Here is an 18254-nt window from a genome sequence, read left to right on the forward strand (position 1 = left end):
GATAGCTCAGTACTGGAATAGGTTATCAAGGGAGATTGTGGACTAAATGGCCTCTCGCGGTCCCTTCCAGCCATGTATTTCTATGATTCTATAAAAACTGAACCTTCAGATAAGACACACACAAAAATTGATCCATAACTGGGTCCCTTCCTCCCACTGCTATTGCTGCCACCACTCCATGATATGTGTGATCCTTTAGTTAGACTGTATCAGAATGCGTACTCGCAGTGAGACAGAATTGGGCTAGATGATCAACTTTAATTCTGGCATTTCCTAATTTTTGAGTGCTTGACTTTACAACTTTAATCATCTTTTAATATAAGGTTTTGAATATAATTATAATAATACCTAGCACTTCAGTGCAGTTTATAAACATGAACTAATTGAGTCTCATAACACTTCACGAAGCAGGTAAGGAAACGTTGTCATTTTTACAAATGGGAAAACTGAGCCAAGGATTATAACCATACATACAGGTAGGGATTAGAACCCAGTGTTTTGCTTAGACTTAGAAAATGCCCCTCACAAATATGGATACAGATCACTAGGCCAAGTACATAACTAGTGTATCTCCATTTGACTCCGTGTCTTGTATTCCTTGTACTTCAGTTAGTCTTTAGGATATCTAAAAATACAGGTTTAGAAAAGTGCAATAGAAAGTAAATTGCAAGAGAGAATATTCTGTGCTATGAACTGATTGAACTGCAATGTAACTCTTTGATTCCATCATTACGGATTATATGGCAAAATTAGCGCACATTTGTACAAGAGACACCAAAGAGGAACTTGAAAGTGTTTCTCATCAACACTGAAAACTGCAGTTGGTGGACACAGATTACAGTAGGATTCTCAGAAGCTGGGCCCAGAGGTCTGAGGCGATCCAATACTGCAGCAACTCAGTGAGAAAGCTATTTAGAGGAGGGGCTTGAAATAGGGATGCCAATCCTATCCATGGTACATGTAACCAATGAGTCCAGGTGGTCCGTAAGGAGCTATTGCCTGAGGAAGACTCGGCCCCAAAGTGTCCCCTCCCTGTTAAAATCATAGAAGATTAGGGTTGGAAGAGACCTCAGGAGGTCATTTAGTGCAACCCCCTGCTCAAAGCAGGACCAATCCCCAACTAAATCATCCCAACCAGGGCTTTGTCGAGCCAGGCCTTAAAAACCTCTAAGAATGGAGATTCTACCACCTCCCTAGGTAACCCATTCCAGTGCTTCACCACCTCCTAGTGAAATAGGTTTTTCTAATCTCAAACCTAAACCTCCACCACTGCAACTTGAGACCATTGCTCCTTTTTCTGTTGTCTGCCACCACTGAGAACAGCCGAGCTCCATCCTCTTTGGAACCCCTCTTCAGGTAGTTGAAGGCTGCTATCAAATCCCCCCTCATTCTTCTCTTCTGCAGACTAAATAAGCCCAGTTCCCTCAGCGTCTCTGAATAAGTCATGTGCCCCTGTCCCCTAATCATTTTCATTGCTCTCCACTGGACTCTTTCCAATTTGTCCACATACTTTCTGTAGTGGGAGGCCCAAAACTGGACACAATACTCCAGATGTGGCCTCACTAATGCCGAATAGAGGGGAATAATCACTTCCCTCTATCTGTTGGCAAAGTTCCTACTAATGCAGCCCAATATGCCATTAGCCTTCTTGGCAACAAAGTCATACTGTTGACTCATATCCAGCTTCTCATCCACTGTAATTTCCAGGTCCTTTTCTGCAGAACTGCCGCTTAACCTGTCAGTCCCCGGCCTGTAACGGTGCATGGGATTCTTCCATCCTAAGTGCAGGATTCTGCACTTGTCCTTGTTGATCCTCATCAGATTTCTTTTGGCCCAATCCTCCAATTTGTCTAGGTCACTCTGAACGCTATCCCTACCCTCCAGCCTATCTACCTCTCCCCCCAGCTTAGTGTCATCCGCGAACTTGCTGAGAGTGCAAACTATCCCATCGTCCAGATCATTAATGAAGATGTTGAACAAAACCAGCCCCAAGACCAACCCCTGGGGCACTCCACTTGATACTGGCTACCAACTAGACATCGAGCCATTGATCGTTACCCATTGAGCCCAACAATCTAGCCTGCTTTCTATCCACCTTATAGTCCATTCATCCAATCCATATTTCTTTAGCTTGCTGGCAAGAATACTGTGGGAGACCATATCAAAAGCTTTGCTAAAGTCAAGGTATATCACGTACACCACTTTCCCTATATCCACAGAGCCAGTTATCTCATCATAGAAGGCAATCAGGTTGGTCAGGCATCACTTGCCCTTGGTGAATCCATGCTGGCTGACCCTGATCACCTTCCTCTTCCCCCAAGTGCTTCAAAACAGATTCCTGGAGAACCTGCTTCATGATTTTTCAGGGACTGAGGTGAGGCTGACCAGTCTGTAGTTCCCCGAATTCTCCTCCTTCCCTTTTTTAAAGATGGGCACTATATTTGCCTTTTTCCAGTCGTCCGGGCCCTCCCCTTATCACCACGAATTTTCAGAGATAACGGCCAATGGTTCTGCAACCACATCAGCAACTCCTTCAGCACCCTTAGATGCATTGCATCTGGCCTCAGGGATTTGTACACATTCAGCTTTTCTAAATAGTCCTTAACCTGTTCTTTCACCACTGAGGGCAGTTCACCTCCCCATACTGTGCTGCCCAGTGCAGCAGTCTGGGAACTGACCTTGTCTGTGAAGACCAGGGCAAAAAAAGCATTGAGTGCTTCAGCTTTTTCCACATAATCTGTCAGTAGGTTGCCTCCCCCATTCAGTAAGGGTCCCACACTTTCCCTGACCACTGCTTGTTGCTAACATACCTATAGAAACCCTTCTTGTTACCCTTCACATCCCTTGCTAGCTGCAACTCCAGTTTTGCTTTGGCCTTCCTGATTACATCGCTGTATGCTCAAGCAATATTTGTATACTCCTCCCTAGTCATCTGTCCAAGTTTCCACTTCTTGTAAGCTTCCTTTTTGTGTTTAAGCTCACTGAAGATTTCATTGTTAAGCCAAGCTGGTTGCCTGCCATATTTGCTATTCTTTCCGCACATCGGGATGGTTTGTTCCTGCACCCCCCAATAAAGCTTCTTTGAAATACAGCCAGCTCTCTTGGACGCCTTTCCCTCTCATATTAGCTTCCCAGGGGATCCTGCCCATCAGTTCTCTCTGATTGGCCTGTGGCAGAAAGGAGTAATTACACTGAAGTTAGTGGAGTAACACTAGAGAAAAAACATTGCTGTTAAGAGCAGAATCAGGGACAGATGTTGTAGAATCAATTCTGGGAGAAAGGAAAGCGCATCAGTCTCCTCAGGGCCCTGCTGTTAAAAGGAATATAACTCATGTAGTTCACTAATAACATTGGACTGAAAAAGCAACAGTTGGGTTAGGTCTAATAGTATCGTGGGCAAGTAACTCTGGGGCAGAGAATGAATTATTCATTTAAAATAAAAAAGAACTATTTAGGAAATACAAATTAAAAGTGAGTTGCAGTCTGCAGCTGGTCAGAACAGATTTGCTCATAAAATTCAATAGTAGGATGAGAAGATAAAGGAGCTGCTACTTATAGGTTATTATTAATCTGTTTTCACAGTTCTCTTGCCTTACCCAAATTTGATACTGAGCTTTGGATACACAATAAAGATAAAGCTTTGACACTTATTTGTCTACAAAATCTAATGGTCAAAGCCTTCCTTTTAGTCCTGATAATGTAGCCTGATTCCTTGTGTAATTACACAATTATAATAACTGAGTCATTTTAGATGTACACCTAAGAAAGTGAATTCCTAAAAATAGTCTTTTATTAACAGAATAAGAATAATTTACCAATTCGTAAACATTCAGATTTGGGAAGACGACATAGTGCATATTTATAAAGTGCTGTTATTTTTAAAAACATCTCACCCTCACATGAGTTTAATCATTCAACCTCTGCAGTCATTAGACACCATTCTAATTAATAAAAATACTAATATCACACATCTGACTTTGCAAATTAATATAACCTCAGCTACCTATCCACCTGCTTAACATGCAAATATCAGGTTTTGCAGATAAACCCATTGTGCCCATACTTTAAAAAGTGACCCTATATATAACTATGAATTATATTATATTGCAGTAGCGTGTAGCTTGTTTTCTCTTGGCTTGAAATATCCCCTCTATATCAGAAGAAAATATATAATCACATCTACCCAAAATATCAAATTTTGGGTAGAATTTTGAATGAATTATTCTCATTATAGTATTTTTATATTTTCCATGCGTGTGTATACATTTTGAAACTATTTAAACAGAAATTCATGTCCTTGATGATAGGTTATATTACCAGGTCCTGACGCTCTGCTAATACTTCATCTGGCATAACTGACTGCGCTAATAAGAAGATAATATTGTGCAAGTGCAAAGTATCTTTCATCCTAAGATCTCAAAGCAACATGCAAAGATGTTTGAGTATTGTTATCCCCATTTTACAGATAAGGAAGCAGACTTAAAAGTAATGACCTGTTTTTCAGAGATGCAAAGCTTTTCTGTTTCCCAATCAGTTGTTTTAAACGTGAGACACAATTGATCTAGTTTGGATCTCATTTACATCAGTGAAAATCAGGAACAGCTCTGTTAAGTCAATGGAGATAAATAGGTGTAAAATCAAAACCGGGCCCAATGCCATTATCCAATGAAACAATAACACTCATAACTTTTATTTGATTTAATATTTCAGGTTTCATCGTCCATAATTGTTTGACAGTATCCCATACTTCACGCCCCAGTTTCCTTTGGGAAAATCATTGCATCATGAAGACCTGGAGTATGCACTGGAACTTGAATGATTGTGAGTGTGTGTTGCACGCTTACCCTGAGGTTATGAAGAATGTGGCCCTCATCTTTATTAGAGAACAAGAGATTTAACTGGTACCAGAACCCAGGGAAATGTGGGGTAGCATTCCAGATTACGAAGGCAAGTCTTGATGGTCAAGAGATTGTGATTCTGTGGCTAGCTCACACAGATACATTGAGATTTTTCATCAAGCTTGAGCAGACAAGAGAGAGCTGAAGACAATCGTTTGACAAGCCTGTGGCCAACGAACTCATCAGACTTTACATCATGGTTGACCAATGGTAATTGTGGTACAGTGGGAACACAGAGAGAGGTGGGCAGGGAAAGAGACTTTGCCTGTCAATTAACAGAAAAAAGTTAGAACAAACTGGTAGTAAATTCTTTATGAAAAACTGGTTTAATTATATATTTGCATGGCAGGAGGAAAGATTTGTAAATCTGGGAGTTTACGAACTGTGTGTGTGTTTTCTAGAGACTTTGGCCTGTTCTAGCAAGATAGTACGCCACCAAGTCCTCATTCATCAGTACTTTAGTGAAGTACAGTATTTTTTGTGGTGCCAGTGAACCTACTTGCCAGAAATATTGTTATAATTAAGATGTATTTTTAAAAATTCTGAAAAGCATGCTTAAAGAAAATACATTGAGTATTCGTATAGCATAGGCTAAATATGGTTGGTGGTTTTTTAATAAGTTACACCTGGGATTCTCTATGATAATGCATCAGAATTACACAAGTAGGTTTCAAAGAACAAATAATAGGACACTGTGAGTGCAATGAAAGGATTCAGATTTTGAAACACTCTTCTTTTGTCTGTCACTCACGTTGTTGTCAAAGTAGTGGCACCAATATCTCTGTGAACTATGGCAGACAGTATTGACAATCATGACATTCTAATTTGAATCCAGAATTAGAACTGAAATCAGCCCATGAATTTGCATATAAGTAGGTTTGGAAAGTGGTTAACAATGTGACGTAACTTTAAGAGCAACATTAGATGGATCCCTTGATTGCTTCTAGAAAGAATTAATATGTGGATCAGTACATCTTCATCAAGGGCCTGTAAAAGCTACAGAAAATCCTTAGTGTCCACAGCTTGTTCTTGTTGTATGCAAAGAATGCTTATTAACTCACAACTTCTGAAATTGTATGTGTGAATACAATACTATTAAAATTAAATGTTATGGAGCGTGAAAGGCAATATGTGCTTTTGTTAGGTCAGCCCTAAGGCCTATTACAAGCCTTTGGCATGTTTACACTAAAAAATTCTCTGTCTATATTGGCACTTATTATCCTTTGATTATGTACACAACTGACTTTTCTGTGCCTGGAGTACACATAACATATATGTAATACAGTATTACAGTATATATACTATTTATCCTTTTTTATATGTGTATATAATACACTTTATTTTGTCTTTATGTGCCCTGTTTAGTTTTAATTATGAAAGCTAGGTATTTTTCAGGCAATAAAAGGTCTGTGCAGAGTGATTTTACCTCAGATTCTGCAGTAGGTTCTTGTGGAGTGTTTTTAACTTATAAAATTGAAGATTGTCATTTTAGATGTCAGCCTAAAGGCGGGAATGCAATTTAGTGGCTAAAATAAGATCTCCTCTCTTTACTGATATTTACAACAAGACCAGGTTTGTTTAATGGATGGATTATTTTTGTAAAGGGCCTTCAAGTAATAGCAGGGTGCTTTCCATGAGCTGGCTCCCTGTTTATTTTTAAAATAGATTGATTTAAATATTTAAGGAATAGGTTGAGTAGGAACTCTAAGAACACTTTAATTTGGTAAAAATCCTACAGAAGCAGGGTATGAACCCCAAATATGAATAACTAGTAAAACAGCCACTACAAGCTTGTAGCAAATAAAAATAATCAGCATTGTCCGCTCTTACTGGAATCAATTAAATATATTAAAATAGAATTAGTAGGAAACAATTAGCTTCTGCAATGCCTCATTTTGTAACTAGGGAAGGCAGCATTTTTACATTCAAAGAAGCCATGAAAATGTGTGCCACACTAAATCATACCGATATGTGCAAGCATTAGTTACAGTTTTTGACAGAATTCCTATTAAAATCCCTTAATTTCAGGGTTTTAAACCTTAGCCATAAAAGTGTACCCTGGATTAAAGCTTGGCAAAACAATCTTCTTCTCCAGAAACTGTTTTTGTTTGTTTGTTGCCAAATTTAGAAGAAAGTGTGGAGTGCAAAATAGTGTAGAAGTTTACTCTTTTTAACACTGACTCATATATTTGAGTTTTTGTTTTCAAAAAAATTAAATGGGACAACTGACAGGTCCTAATACGACCAATCACTTTGATAGTTTAAAAAATATTACCAAGGGATTAAATTTAGAAAAGTGGCTATGACATATACCTGTAAAATGTTCACAAATGTATGGCTTGACCCTGCAAATGCTATGCAGGATAGAAGTCCCATTGATATACTGTGGAGTAATGACTACCCATGTAAGTTAAAGCCCGCAGGACTGGGAATTTAGGGCCCGCTTCTATTCCCAGTGAAATCAATGGGGGGCTTGCCATTGAGAACATATGCCCTTTTATATATTTGACAACTCATAGAAGCTACCATGGCCTCCATTGTTAAAATAAGATACAAACCATGGCCCTAATTCAACAAAGCACTTATCCACTTGCTTAAAATGGGATAAAGGAAGTTGACCTCAGTAGGACTTATGCACACACTTAAGTGCTTTGCTAAATTAGAACTTACAAATTGTTTATATATAATATACATACACGTTTAACCCTGTACATATATTTTATATATTGTAAATAGCAACGGGTTTGGAGGACAAAAGTTGTAAAGTGTTGACCAAGTGATAGACAAGTTAATGAGATTGTGATACACTGTAGTGCTTGATGAGACAAGTTTGCTTTTTCTTGCTGAGCTGCACAGCTTTCAGATCTCTCTCTTGGTCCTTTGTACAAGTTGCCTCAGATCTTTTTCAAATTGCTGTAGTGGAAAGGAATATGATGCGTATCTAACCCCAGAGAGGCTGGCAGCATGCAACTCAGCAAGAAATAATCACAAGTACTGTAATATGAGGCCTAGAGAAGGAAAAACTGGTTGGAGAGGGTAAACATGGCAGTCCCTAAGGCAGAAAATGAGAGGGAAAAGAGGTGAAAAAGTTCCCACCATGGTGCCAAACACAATCCAATTAGCTGAAATGGGTGATGTGATCAATGTTAGTTTGAACTTCTGTTCAGATAGACAATTAATACAATTCTATTTTAGGATACTTGACCATGGCTTAGTTACCTGTATTGTGTTCAGCAATCCAAGTGGACATAAATATATATACAAACACACTCAGTAGACTGGAGTAACCATTTCAAAATTATTGGACATATAATAGACTCAGGTCTCAATCTTACATTTGTCTTGCATCTAGACATCCCATTACATTGTACTTGAGGGTACACAGGATTGGGTCATTTAAAAAATTCTAAACTCTTATGTACAAAGCAGATTGAAATGTCTGAAGGAGTCACTCCAGCCTCTTAGATGATATTTGTATCTCTTTGTTAGTGAACTGAGAAACTTATAAAAATTGTATAAAATCCTAAATAATTAATAGGAATTACTGTAGACTTAAAAATTAAACCTGTTTTAAGACGAGATGCCAGTAGCTAGAATCATTTGGACAGGGATTGCAGGCCTAAGTCTGTTAGGGCCAATCCTACTGCACTACCAAGGACAGAGATTACTGGCCATGAATAGTCTAATGGAAGTCAATGACCTTACTTGCTGTATAAGACATACAATGGTTTTACAGGGTGTAAGTGTTGAAGGATCAGGCACTTATCTAGAAACACCAAAGTTCAAAGTTCCATGTGTGCTCCCCTATAGTTGACACTACTACTCCTAAAGCAGTACAAAAAATTAAGGCCACGCCCTGCCCTGCTTTAGTGAAGCTTACGTCAATTATTACAGAAGAACTACTGAACTTGCTCATTGGCCAGTACAGATCTTTTCAGATCAACTCTAAAGAGTGTTTTTCTTTAAATACAAATGGAAGCTGTGACCCAAACTTAAAAAAAAAAATTCCTGGAACATTCAAAGGTAGATGCCCTTTCTGAACTTACTTTCATCAGTAGTCCATCTTCAATGGAATTGCTTCAAATACAAGTCTTGTCAACATTTATGCTACATCCGTGTTAAGGACATGCTTACAACATGGTTGTCCCTCAACCTAATTACAAACCTGGTCTGATCAAGGATTTAGCATGAATAAAAACGTATTTCCAGCAAAATCTATATTACAGTCTATGGGGAACCATAGCCCTAATCCAGCATCCATTGAAATCAATGGAAAGATATCCCTTCACTATGGTAGGCACTGGATCAAGCCAATGGTGTAATCAGGTTAGTGACCAAATGAGTTGTAATCACATGCCCTGACATGACTGTCCGCTGTGTAGTACAGATATAGAGCTTTAATGCTGCAGTAAACAGAAATCACAATCTGGCTCTTTGTCCTTAATTTCCAGTTTAGGTACTTTTGTCAGATAGCAGCATGAGTTAAAGGCTTATGCTATGTCCATCAGTACACTGGTTGTCCTGGCACGTCACAGTGCATCATTTAATACTTTAACACCATTTTTTATTTGTATCGCAAGGAGTTAAATTTGTGCAGCTGCTGTAAATCAAAAATAAGATGTTCTCAGGGTGAAAAAACAAATTTGCCTCCTGCTTTAGGAGCCATCAGATTTAGCTGTACTGTTGTTGTTTTGTACAATAAAATACCAATATCATAGTGCAATACTCACTGCTGGGACTTAAAAAACTAGCTTTTGGAGGACAAGAATGATTTTAGGAAACCAGTTGTGAAAGATGTTTTTAGGGTGCTAGTGAAATATTTTGAGAATAAAATAAAAAGGAAAGAAAATAAATCCCTGTGAATAGTTTAAATCATGTTTAGAAATAGGCATCTGAAAAATCTTAGGGAAGTATAGATATAGATCAAGAGGGAGATGCAGTAGAAAAAACAAACTTCAATATAATATTATGGCAGGTTTCTATTTATTAATTTTAATGAATGAGTCATGTTTTCTTATATCAATCTCTATATCTTGTTCCAGAACTTTAATGAAAATACAGCTCATGTGAGATACTGTAGCAACGCAAGAAAGTTGTTTTTCTACCAGTAGGTTTGTTTGTGTGTTTGTTTGTTTTCCATCTAGAAGCTAAATACTGTATTGGATAGGAACACAGGAATTAATGATATTCTATGCCTGTCTTTATCATTATTTCTTGATTCACCATCTCGCAATACTATGTCAAATTTAACCATGGTTAAGTATTGTTATAATAGAGTAAAATGATGCTGGACATATCTTCTCTTCCTTTTGCTATTCTGTGTGGTGGTATTTTGATTTGTAAATTTGTGTAAATTTTGGAATTAAAGAAACATTGTGTTTTGGACAGTTATTTTAATTGGTATGATTTTGAGCCAAACAACAACATCCGTGACTTAAATGCATAGTTTTGATGGACAGCTAGGTGTATCAGGTTTTTTTTGGAGTTTGATGTAGCAAAAGCTAATTTAATATCTCCATTAAAATAGAACTTATGAATTTTTATTTTTCTTAAAGAGAAAAAATTCTATTTGCAGCAAAATGTTAAACCTAGGCAAACAACACAGACATTGCTGTACATTGAAGAACCAATAGCTTTGTGCCACTTGCCAGGTTTTTTTTCTTTACTGACCAACTACTCTGGCTATTAGCATAGCCTGGCAATATCAATATGTCATTGTGTTGCAGACCTAGAAGTACACTGGATTTTCAAGAAAAAGTATTCTCTGATGCAGAATTGAAGTGCATCACAGTTAGGGCTTGATACCGCAAATCTTTGCTCATGTGACTCTTTCCACTGAAGTTCACTGGGACACTTCAAAGGGATGCCTCCCTGGCAAGGGGTTTGCTGGGTTAGCCAAGCATTAAAACAATAGAAAGGAATAAAACCCACTATGTACAGAATCCAACTAGAGCTAGTGATAGAGTTCCTATAGGGGCTGATCGTGCTTTCACTGAAGTCAATGCGAGTTTTGCCATCAGCTTCTCTATAAGCAGGTTAGGGCCCATAGTCACCCAGAATTAAATCTTGGCTCCACTGAAGGTTTTGTGATTCATTTCATGGGGATCAGGATTTCACTTGCAGAATATAATCAAGGTTGTTATATATATCAACAGGCACTAGAACAGTGTTGCCACTTCACTTTGTTGTTATTAGTTGGATTAACACAAAGAAAACATGCCCAGTTGTGCTCAGAGTATCCTGCCTGAATTTCACCAAAGTTCCATACTTAAAACTCAAAAGAAAGATGCAAACGTTCCAGGGTTGATTTTCGGCTGCCTTGCCAGTTGTGTAGTCATTGGTATCTATGCCAAGTAGGTGTAGAATGCCACCAATTCAGAACTGTGGCATTTTATGCTCATTTTGCACAGCTATAAGAAAGAGCCCAAACAAAGTGCAAAGCAATGGAGAATCAAACAATCAAGTCTTAAACTTACACAGTGTGCTTTATATAATTATGATTGTAAAGACAAGACCTGTATGCCTCCCTTTGTATCGTAACAGCTTTAGTTAGGAACTGACTATGGCAACTTGGATGAAAATATCAGACCAAATGAATGAGTTTATAATTTCCAGTGACTAATCCGATACTCCATATTACACAGGTGTATTGAGATCTGTGAATGTAAATAACTGGAACTACACATCAGTTAATAGCACAGTTTCTTCTTGGTTCTTGATCTGTTCTGCAGTATATATTTCCACTACTGTCATCTGAAAAGAGTATGTATTACCTTTTTATATAAAGTACCCACCTTTCCTTTGTGTTTATGCTGTTATTAATAAGCAAAAATGTGTTCTGCCTAGTTGTACAATGTTGTAGGATACTTTCCTGTGCACAGTTTCAAGTGCCTTAGAAAACTGTTTAGCTCTTAATTATATATAAATATGTATAAAATGAAAAAATTACCTCAATAAAACTGTTCAGAAAACACAAACATTTTCTTCTTGAATTTGTAGTAAGTACATATGCAAGTGTAATGAATCTGGTTTCTGACAGGCCTTACTTTATAAGAAGTTTACCTCTGATTGTTATCTTAAAAGTAACTCTACTGTGGATGAGGGGTTCATTTTCCCCACAGATACTAAGTAAAATTAGCTTTCTAGTCTCCACTTAATTTTTGGAAGCTCCTCGCACATCTTTGATTGACAGCTCTTCTGTAGATAGTCCAGCCCGTTAAGAGGTGTGCTTAGTCACTCTGAGTTAATATTTAAATAGTATGGTTATATTCAACTGAATTGAGGTGCATGATTCTACTCTCAGGTTCACTAGTTTATATCAATTGGACTCCCTCCACTGCTTCACTGAAGTAACTTTTGATTTATATTCGTCGGAGCAGAATCAGCCCCAGGTATTTAGCTTGACAATGTTTATCTGAACTGCATCAGAGCGCACAGAAGGCCACCACATGCCTTCCACTCTTTAGACATTTCACAAGCAGCAGCATTCATTAGAGTACTGCAAGAAAAAGAACTCTATGCTTATGAGCACAGCATTAGTATTATTGGAAGAGTTAGCAAAACAACTACCTAGCAAAACATTTCCTTAATGGATTTATCTCAGAACATTTAGGCTGTTTCTTGATTATCTATATGAGAAATGTATGCTTAGCAACCTTATTCTCATCTCTTTTGCACTGAAGTAAACTTTAAGAAAGTTAGGAGTTTCTCTGAATTTAACTGAAATCAGAAAATGGCCAATATAGTTGGTGTCTTTTTATTATACTAATAGTACATTTATTTATTTTACCCATAACGAGTAATACATACAATGGAGGAAAATGTCTTCTTCCTCCTCCTATTATGTATAGATTTAAAGTTTAAGTTTTTAACTAAATCTAGCAAGTTAAACATAGAAAATTATGCATATGAACTACCCCAAAATGTTATTTACAAGCCACTGATACAGTTGGGAAACCCTCCACAGCTAGACTGCTTTTAATATTCAACCTTCTGCACCGTTAAGCAGAAGAGAACTTGCACCCACAAATCATGTTTGAAAGAAGGCCAGGAAGAGCATAGTGCCACATCAGTGGCATGCTCCTTCCTTCTTAAAACCCCCTGTGCTGGGTTCAGACTGCAACTGGTGACAGAAAAAGGATTGGGGGTGGAGGGGAAGGAGGCATAGTGATACTGGCAGGTCTAGATATTCATCATTGGGGCCAAATGTAACAACTATAGTAACTTGCAGTACACTGCTTCCTCTTCTACTTTGTGAAACACCCCTTCATACACACACCAATGCCAATCATGGGAGAAGGCTCCATAGAGAGACAGCAGTCAGGGAAGACGCTGGTAGAGAATACAGGCAGCAAGGCTGTATTTGCTAACACTTCTAACATTTTCTTGGGACAATTCTGAAGAGACAGACCTCTAGGAGCAGCCCAGGAAATGCAGTTGTGTGTAAATCCTGGGGAAACAAAGTGATTTGAACATAAGTATCAATACTCAAGGCTTCAAAAGGCTGTGGCTGGGTAGGGTTATTGTACATACAGTAGAAAGACACTATTTGGAAGGATGGTCCTGACTGGCTGAGATTGAGATTGAGTTGCAGGGCAGTTATGAATGGTAGGGTTTATTAAGGGGAGACAGTTAATTTGGGTGCAGAAGAAACTGAACACCGTGGGGAGACAGTGAACGTGGGGAGAGTGATTTAATAGGGATGGGGAACATTCAGGGAAACATTAGTGTATGGGCAGGGATTACACAAAGGATTGGGTGGCAGTGGGGTATCCTAAACCTCCCTAATTTGCAGGGGAGAAACGGGAGAGGCCCAGCTGCTACAGAGCTGCTATCTGGCGACACCTTGTGGGAGATGGACTTGCTGTTCCTCCCTGAAGATGCTGGGGCTAAGGAGGAGGCACGTCACTAGCCACCACCACCTCGCCCCCACCAAAAAAAAGACAACTACTGGTAAGGAGGAGAAACAGCCTGTTAGGGAAGGGTTGCTGTTTAGGGAAGGACAAGGTCTCCATGAGTTCAGGCTGCTCTGCTGAAGCCCAACTCTTTGGGACATTGAGAACTGAAAAGTTCATATGGAAGTTGCAAAAAACTTCTCAGGTATGAACCAGCACATTCCATTCCAGCAACTCCAGCTCTCGGTTCCTTTCTGTTTGTCATACCAGGAAATTTGCTTTAGATATTGGTACCTAACTCAGAGTTGGCAACTCTGACAATATTATTGCGAGTCTTACGATTAAATAGACTTTGGCAGGGAGAAGGGGTTTGGATTTTTTAAAGCCTTTTACCATTTAAAAAACTGGGAGGCTTCTCTTGCAAGCTTTTGCCCTTATTCACCATGGCCACCATGCTGAATACGGCCAGCATGCCCTGTGGGTCGCAGATCGGACAGGGGCCTGAGGGGACAGGGGAATGTGTGGTGGGGAGAACGACCGATGGGCAGGATTGGAATGAAGAGGCACAGATGTCAAATGTGAGCATTAGGAAACTAAAAAGAAGGGAGGGGGAAATATAAAGAGGTGGCTATAGCGAGCAGATGAGGGGAGGGTGACTGTGCTGGGACTGGAGAAGAAAGGAACAACGCTTTCCACTCCCTACGGGTTAAATGAGCGTAAGTAGAGCCTCTGGCCCAGCAGGCAGGAGGGAGGCCTGCATTTTTGCATGTGCATTTTGTGTACATGTAAAATTGAATTTTGAATCTCATATGACCACACACTGGTGGAGGCACCTGAATTCCCCCTAAAGTTTAACAATTAGAAGGTAGCCCAAACACCAGTGCAATTTAAGCATTATTTCTATTTCATTATTTCAAAACAAATCTAACTTATTACTTGGATTATAGTTTCACCCAGAGGCTCCATCCAAGACTGGGCTCCCATTTTGCTAGGTGCTATACAAACACATAGTAAGAGAGAGTTCCTGCCCCAAAGACTTTACACTGTAAGACCAAACAAAGCATGGAAGAGGAAATGGAGACACAGAGATGTGAAGTGCCCAAGATGCAAACGTGACTGAAGGTTACAAGCTAAGCAGGGACTAGAACCCAGTTCTCCTAACTTCCAAGACAACACCCTACCTCCCAGACCATAATTTTGGGGGTTAAGTCGTGATTTTGAATATTTAGGGTTGGCCATATTACAGTAATGAGGTTGAGAAGCAGCAACAGTGAGGTGGGTTGCACTTGCTCCTGTTGTGTGTGAGCCTGAAAATCCTTATTTTGGCAATAGTCATTATTCACACAAGTAGTCCTATTCAATTCTTGCCCCAGGACTTGAATCAGGTCCCTAATTTGTGAGCTCCTTGAGAGCAGGTCCTGTGTCTCCTCCATGATCTGTATAGCACCAAATATAGTCACCTCCCAGTAAATAACAGTAATACAGGAGCTATTATAAAATCATTACCAGACAACACACAGTATCAAATCAAATTAGCTAATCAATTTCCATAATGCTGAAATAGTGAATCTCCCGGTGAAGAGAGCACATAGCATACTAAATCATGGTAAAGCTTCCAGACTTCAGAAAGTATCAACAGAGTAAAAAGAGAGAAAATGTGGAAGCTTATGACATTCTAGTGACACCTACTGAAAAATACTGAAATACATCCGAAAGATAATTCAACCGATATTAATAATTCTCAGGTGCATATACAAAGTAGCAGATATGTGAACATTTATTCAAAATTAAGAATAGTGTCTTAACTGTCATCTTTTCATTTGCAACAACTAACGTTTTTTAATTGTCTCTAGACATATGAAAGGTAAAAAATTCTTTCACTTTCTTTAGGGGCATGCTGTGTGCACACACATATAAATCATATACAGGAGATAACTCATTATCCAAAATGGATCAGGAATACCGATAATAAAGATAATAGTTTAGGAGTTGGACTGAGCCTTTAAATTCAGTCCTGGGCACAGGTACACCCGAGGGGGAGTATAGGAAGCAGCCCAGGGGAACCAGACCACTGTCTGGCTGGGGGTGGCAGTACTCCACTTTCTTAGGTCAGGAGACCTGCACTCCATGGGTGCTCAAACCCCTGCTGGTGCCCTAGACTGTTTGCTGGGTGCTCAACCCCCTGCTGCAGCTGGGAGGACCACGTGAACAAGGTGGCAGCTATCCTGAGCACCCTAAGGGGGACAGGTTTCACCGCAAACCCCAAGAAGTGCTGGATCAAGTGGAAAGAAACAACCTACCTTGGTTACACCTTGGGGTGAGGTATGTTATACCCCCGAATTGGGAAGGGGCAGGCTCTCTAAGATCACCTGACCCCAACCACTAAAAAACAGATCCAACAGTTCCTGAGGCTGGTGGGATATAACTGGCGCTTCGTACCTGACTTTTCCACAATGCTGCCCCTTAACTAGTCTGCTCACCAAAGATTAACTGCAGTGTGTCCAGGTGGTCCTGGCTGTGAGAAGGCATTCCGGGCATTGAAGGACCATCTTGTGCCAAGAACCAGTGTTATATAGCCCGCACTTCAGATGCAGCTTCGTTGTCCAAACTGATGCCTCGGCAAACAAGACATAGATGGGGAGGACCATCCAGTCCTTTTTATTAGCCAGAAGCTATTCCCGTGAGAACGAAAATATTTGGTGATCAAAAAGAGGCCCTCGACATCAAATGGGCAGTAGAGGCCCTCCGATATTGCCTCCTAGGGAGCCCCTTGTATTGGTAACCAACCATGGCCCCATGAGATGGCTCCAACAAATGAAGGACACCAATGCCCGATTACAGTGATGGTATCTGGCCTTGCAGCCGTTCACCTTTACTGCATAACATTGAGCCAGTAAGAAGCATGCCACAGAGGAGGCCTTGTTGCAGCTGGAGAACAGGGCTGGTCAGGTTCCCTGAGACCATGAGTTGGCTTGGGGGCAAAGGGGTTGGGTAGCAAAGGGGCTTGGTATCCCCTCAGAGACTGACAACAAGGGAGAGCCAGATGCCCCCTGGTGAGCGGAACCAGAAGCCCTAGGCCACCACGCCAGAAGCGGAAGCATGGGACAGGAACAGGAAGTACAAGAGGAGGGCCTGCAGCTCAGTTGAGCAGAAGTCACCAAGGGAGACAGATGCTTCTAGCCACTCCTGGAGCTGGAACCCACGGAAGACTTTGGCTGTCCTGAAGAAACAACCCAGGACTGCCTGACACTGAGGAGTTGCTAGGACTGCTGCTTACAGTGCACCCAGGAGACACAGAGGATGACCCTTGGACACAGGTACACACTGGAGGAGTATAGGAAGCACCCAGGAGAACCACACTACCGTCTGGCTGTGGTGTTGCTGGAGACATCATCAGCATGTTGTGGGTGGATTCCCCTCTGACAGGCCACTCTGGCTGCTGTTTGGGCTCTGGGCTGGGACGCCAGTGGAGTTTGGGCAGGCCCGCCGTCCCCCCTGACATCCCCACCCCTGGGATGGCAGTAGTCCCCCTCCTTACGTCAGGAAGCCTGCGCTCCATGAGTGCTCAACCCCCTGCCAGCACCCTAAACTGCTTGCTGGGCTCCCCACCCTGGCTGAGGACCTGGGCCCCCTGAACCACTTGTAGCTACCCAGTCTAAGGGTTAAAGCCTTCGAGTGTGTGGTGCCCTACCCTGGCTGAAGTCCCTGAACTATTTGCGTCCCTACCCTGCCAATGGGTTGAGGCCAGAGACTGCTAATTACCCCATTTACTTAGCCTGTTTCAGGACCATGTGTAGCCATTGGGGGGTGGCCTCCCCAGAGATGACAGTGAGGGAGATCCACACCCACCTACATGCTTACAGTGACCATATGTCCTGTTCTGGCTGGGATGGTCCTTTTTAAGCCCTATCCCGGCCATACTGACTTTTTTGACAAAAATGAGCATTTGTCACATTTGCTCTTGACAACTGATCATCGGTTGTCAAGAGCAAACTGACAAATGCACAAACTGGACAATGCACCACTTTACCAAAAAAAGGGGAGTGGAGACCCTTAGCAGAGCACAGAGGAACATTGTGAGAGAGGGCTAGGGAGAGCACCTCTGGCCAGCCAGCCTGCCCCACATGCTGGAGGGCAGAGGAGGGCCTTAGGCAGGCCTGTGTGTGGGCAGGCGGCGCTCAGATTACCAGTTCCATGTAGTGTTTGCCAAGTTTCGTAATTGGTTTTCTGCAAACAGCCTTGCCCTGCCTCTTTTTTGAAGTCTGGGCCACCTCTCACTCCATTCCCCGTCCCCCATCATTCACACAGGGTTGGCAGGGGATTGAGGTACTGGTGGGGGGGTGAGGGCTCCAGATTGGGGGTGCAGGCCCCACAGTGGCCTAAGAATGAGGGGTGCAGGAGGGGCTCAAGGCGGCAGCAGAGGGGTGGGTTCTGGGAGGGAGTTTTGGGTGTAGCAGGGGCT

The 18254-nt window shown here is 41.0% G+C and overlaps 1 protein-coding gene across 2 annotated transcripts in view; it reads left to right on the forward strand.

Annotated features, from left to right (window-relative positions):
* PHACTR2 (phosphatase and actin regulator 2) overlaps positions 1-10285 on the forward strand; it is a 206906-nt gene extending 196621 nt beyond the window's left edge. For both annotated transcript variants that reach the window (XM_030556475.1, XM_030556477.1), the window contains one exon: positions 4711-10285. In XM_030556475.1, coding sequence (XP_030412335.1) covers positions 4711-4734 — 24 coding nt within the window. In that variant the 3' untranslated portion in view covers positions 4735-10285. The remainder of the gene's footprint in view (positions 1-4710) is intronic.
* Positions 10286-18254: the final 7969 nt, after the last annotated feature.

This window comes from Gopherus evgoodei, chromosome 3 (assembly GCF_007399415.2).
Source record: "Gopherus evgoodei ecotype Sinaloan lineage chromosome 3, rGopEvg1_v1.p, whole genome shotgun sequence".
In the NCBI taxonomy this organism is placed as follows: domain Eukaryota; kingdom Metazoa; phylum Chordata; order Testudines; family Testudinidae; genus Gopherus; species Gopherus evgoodei.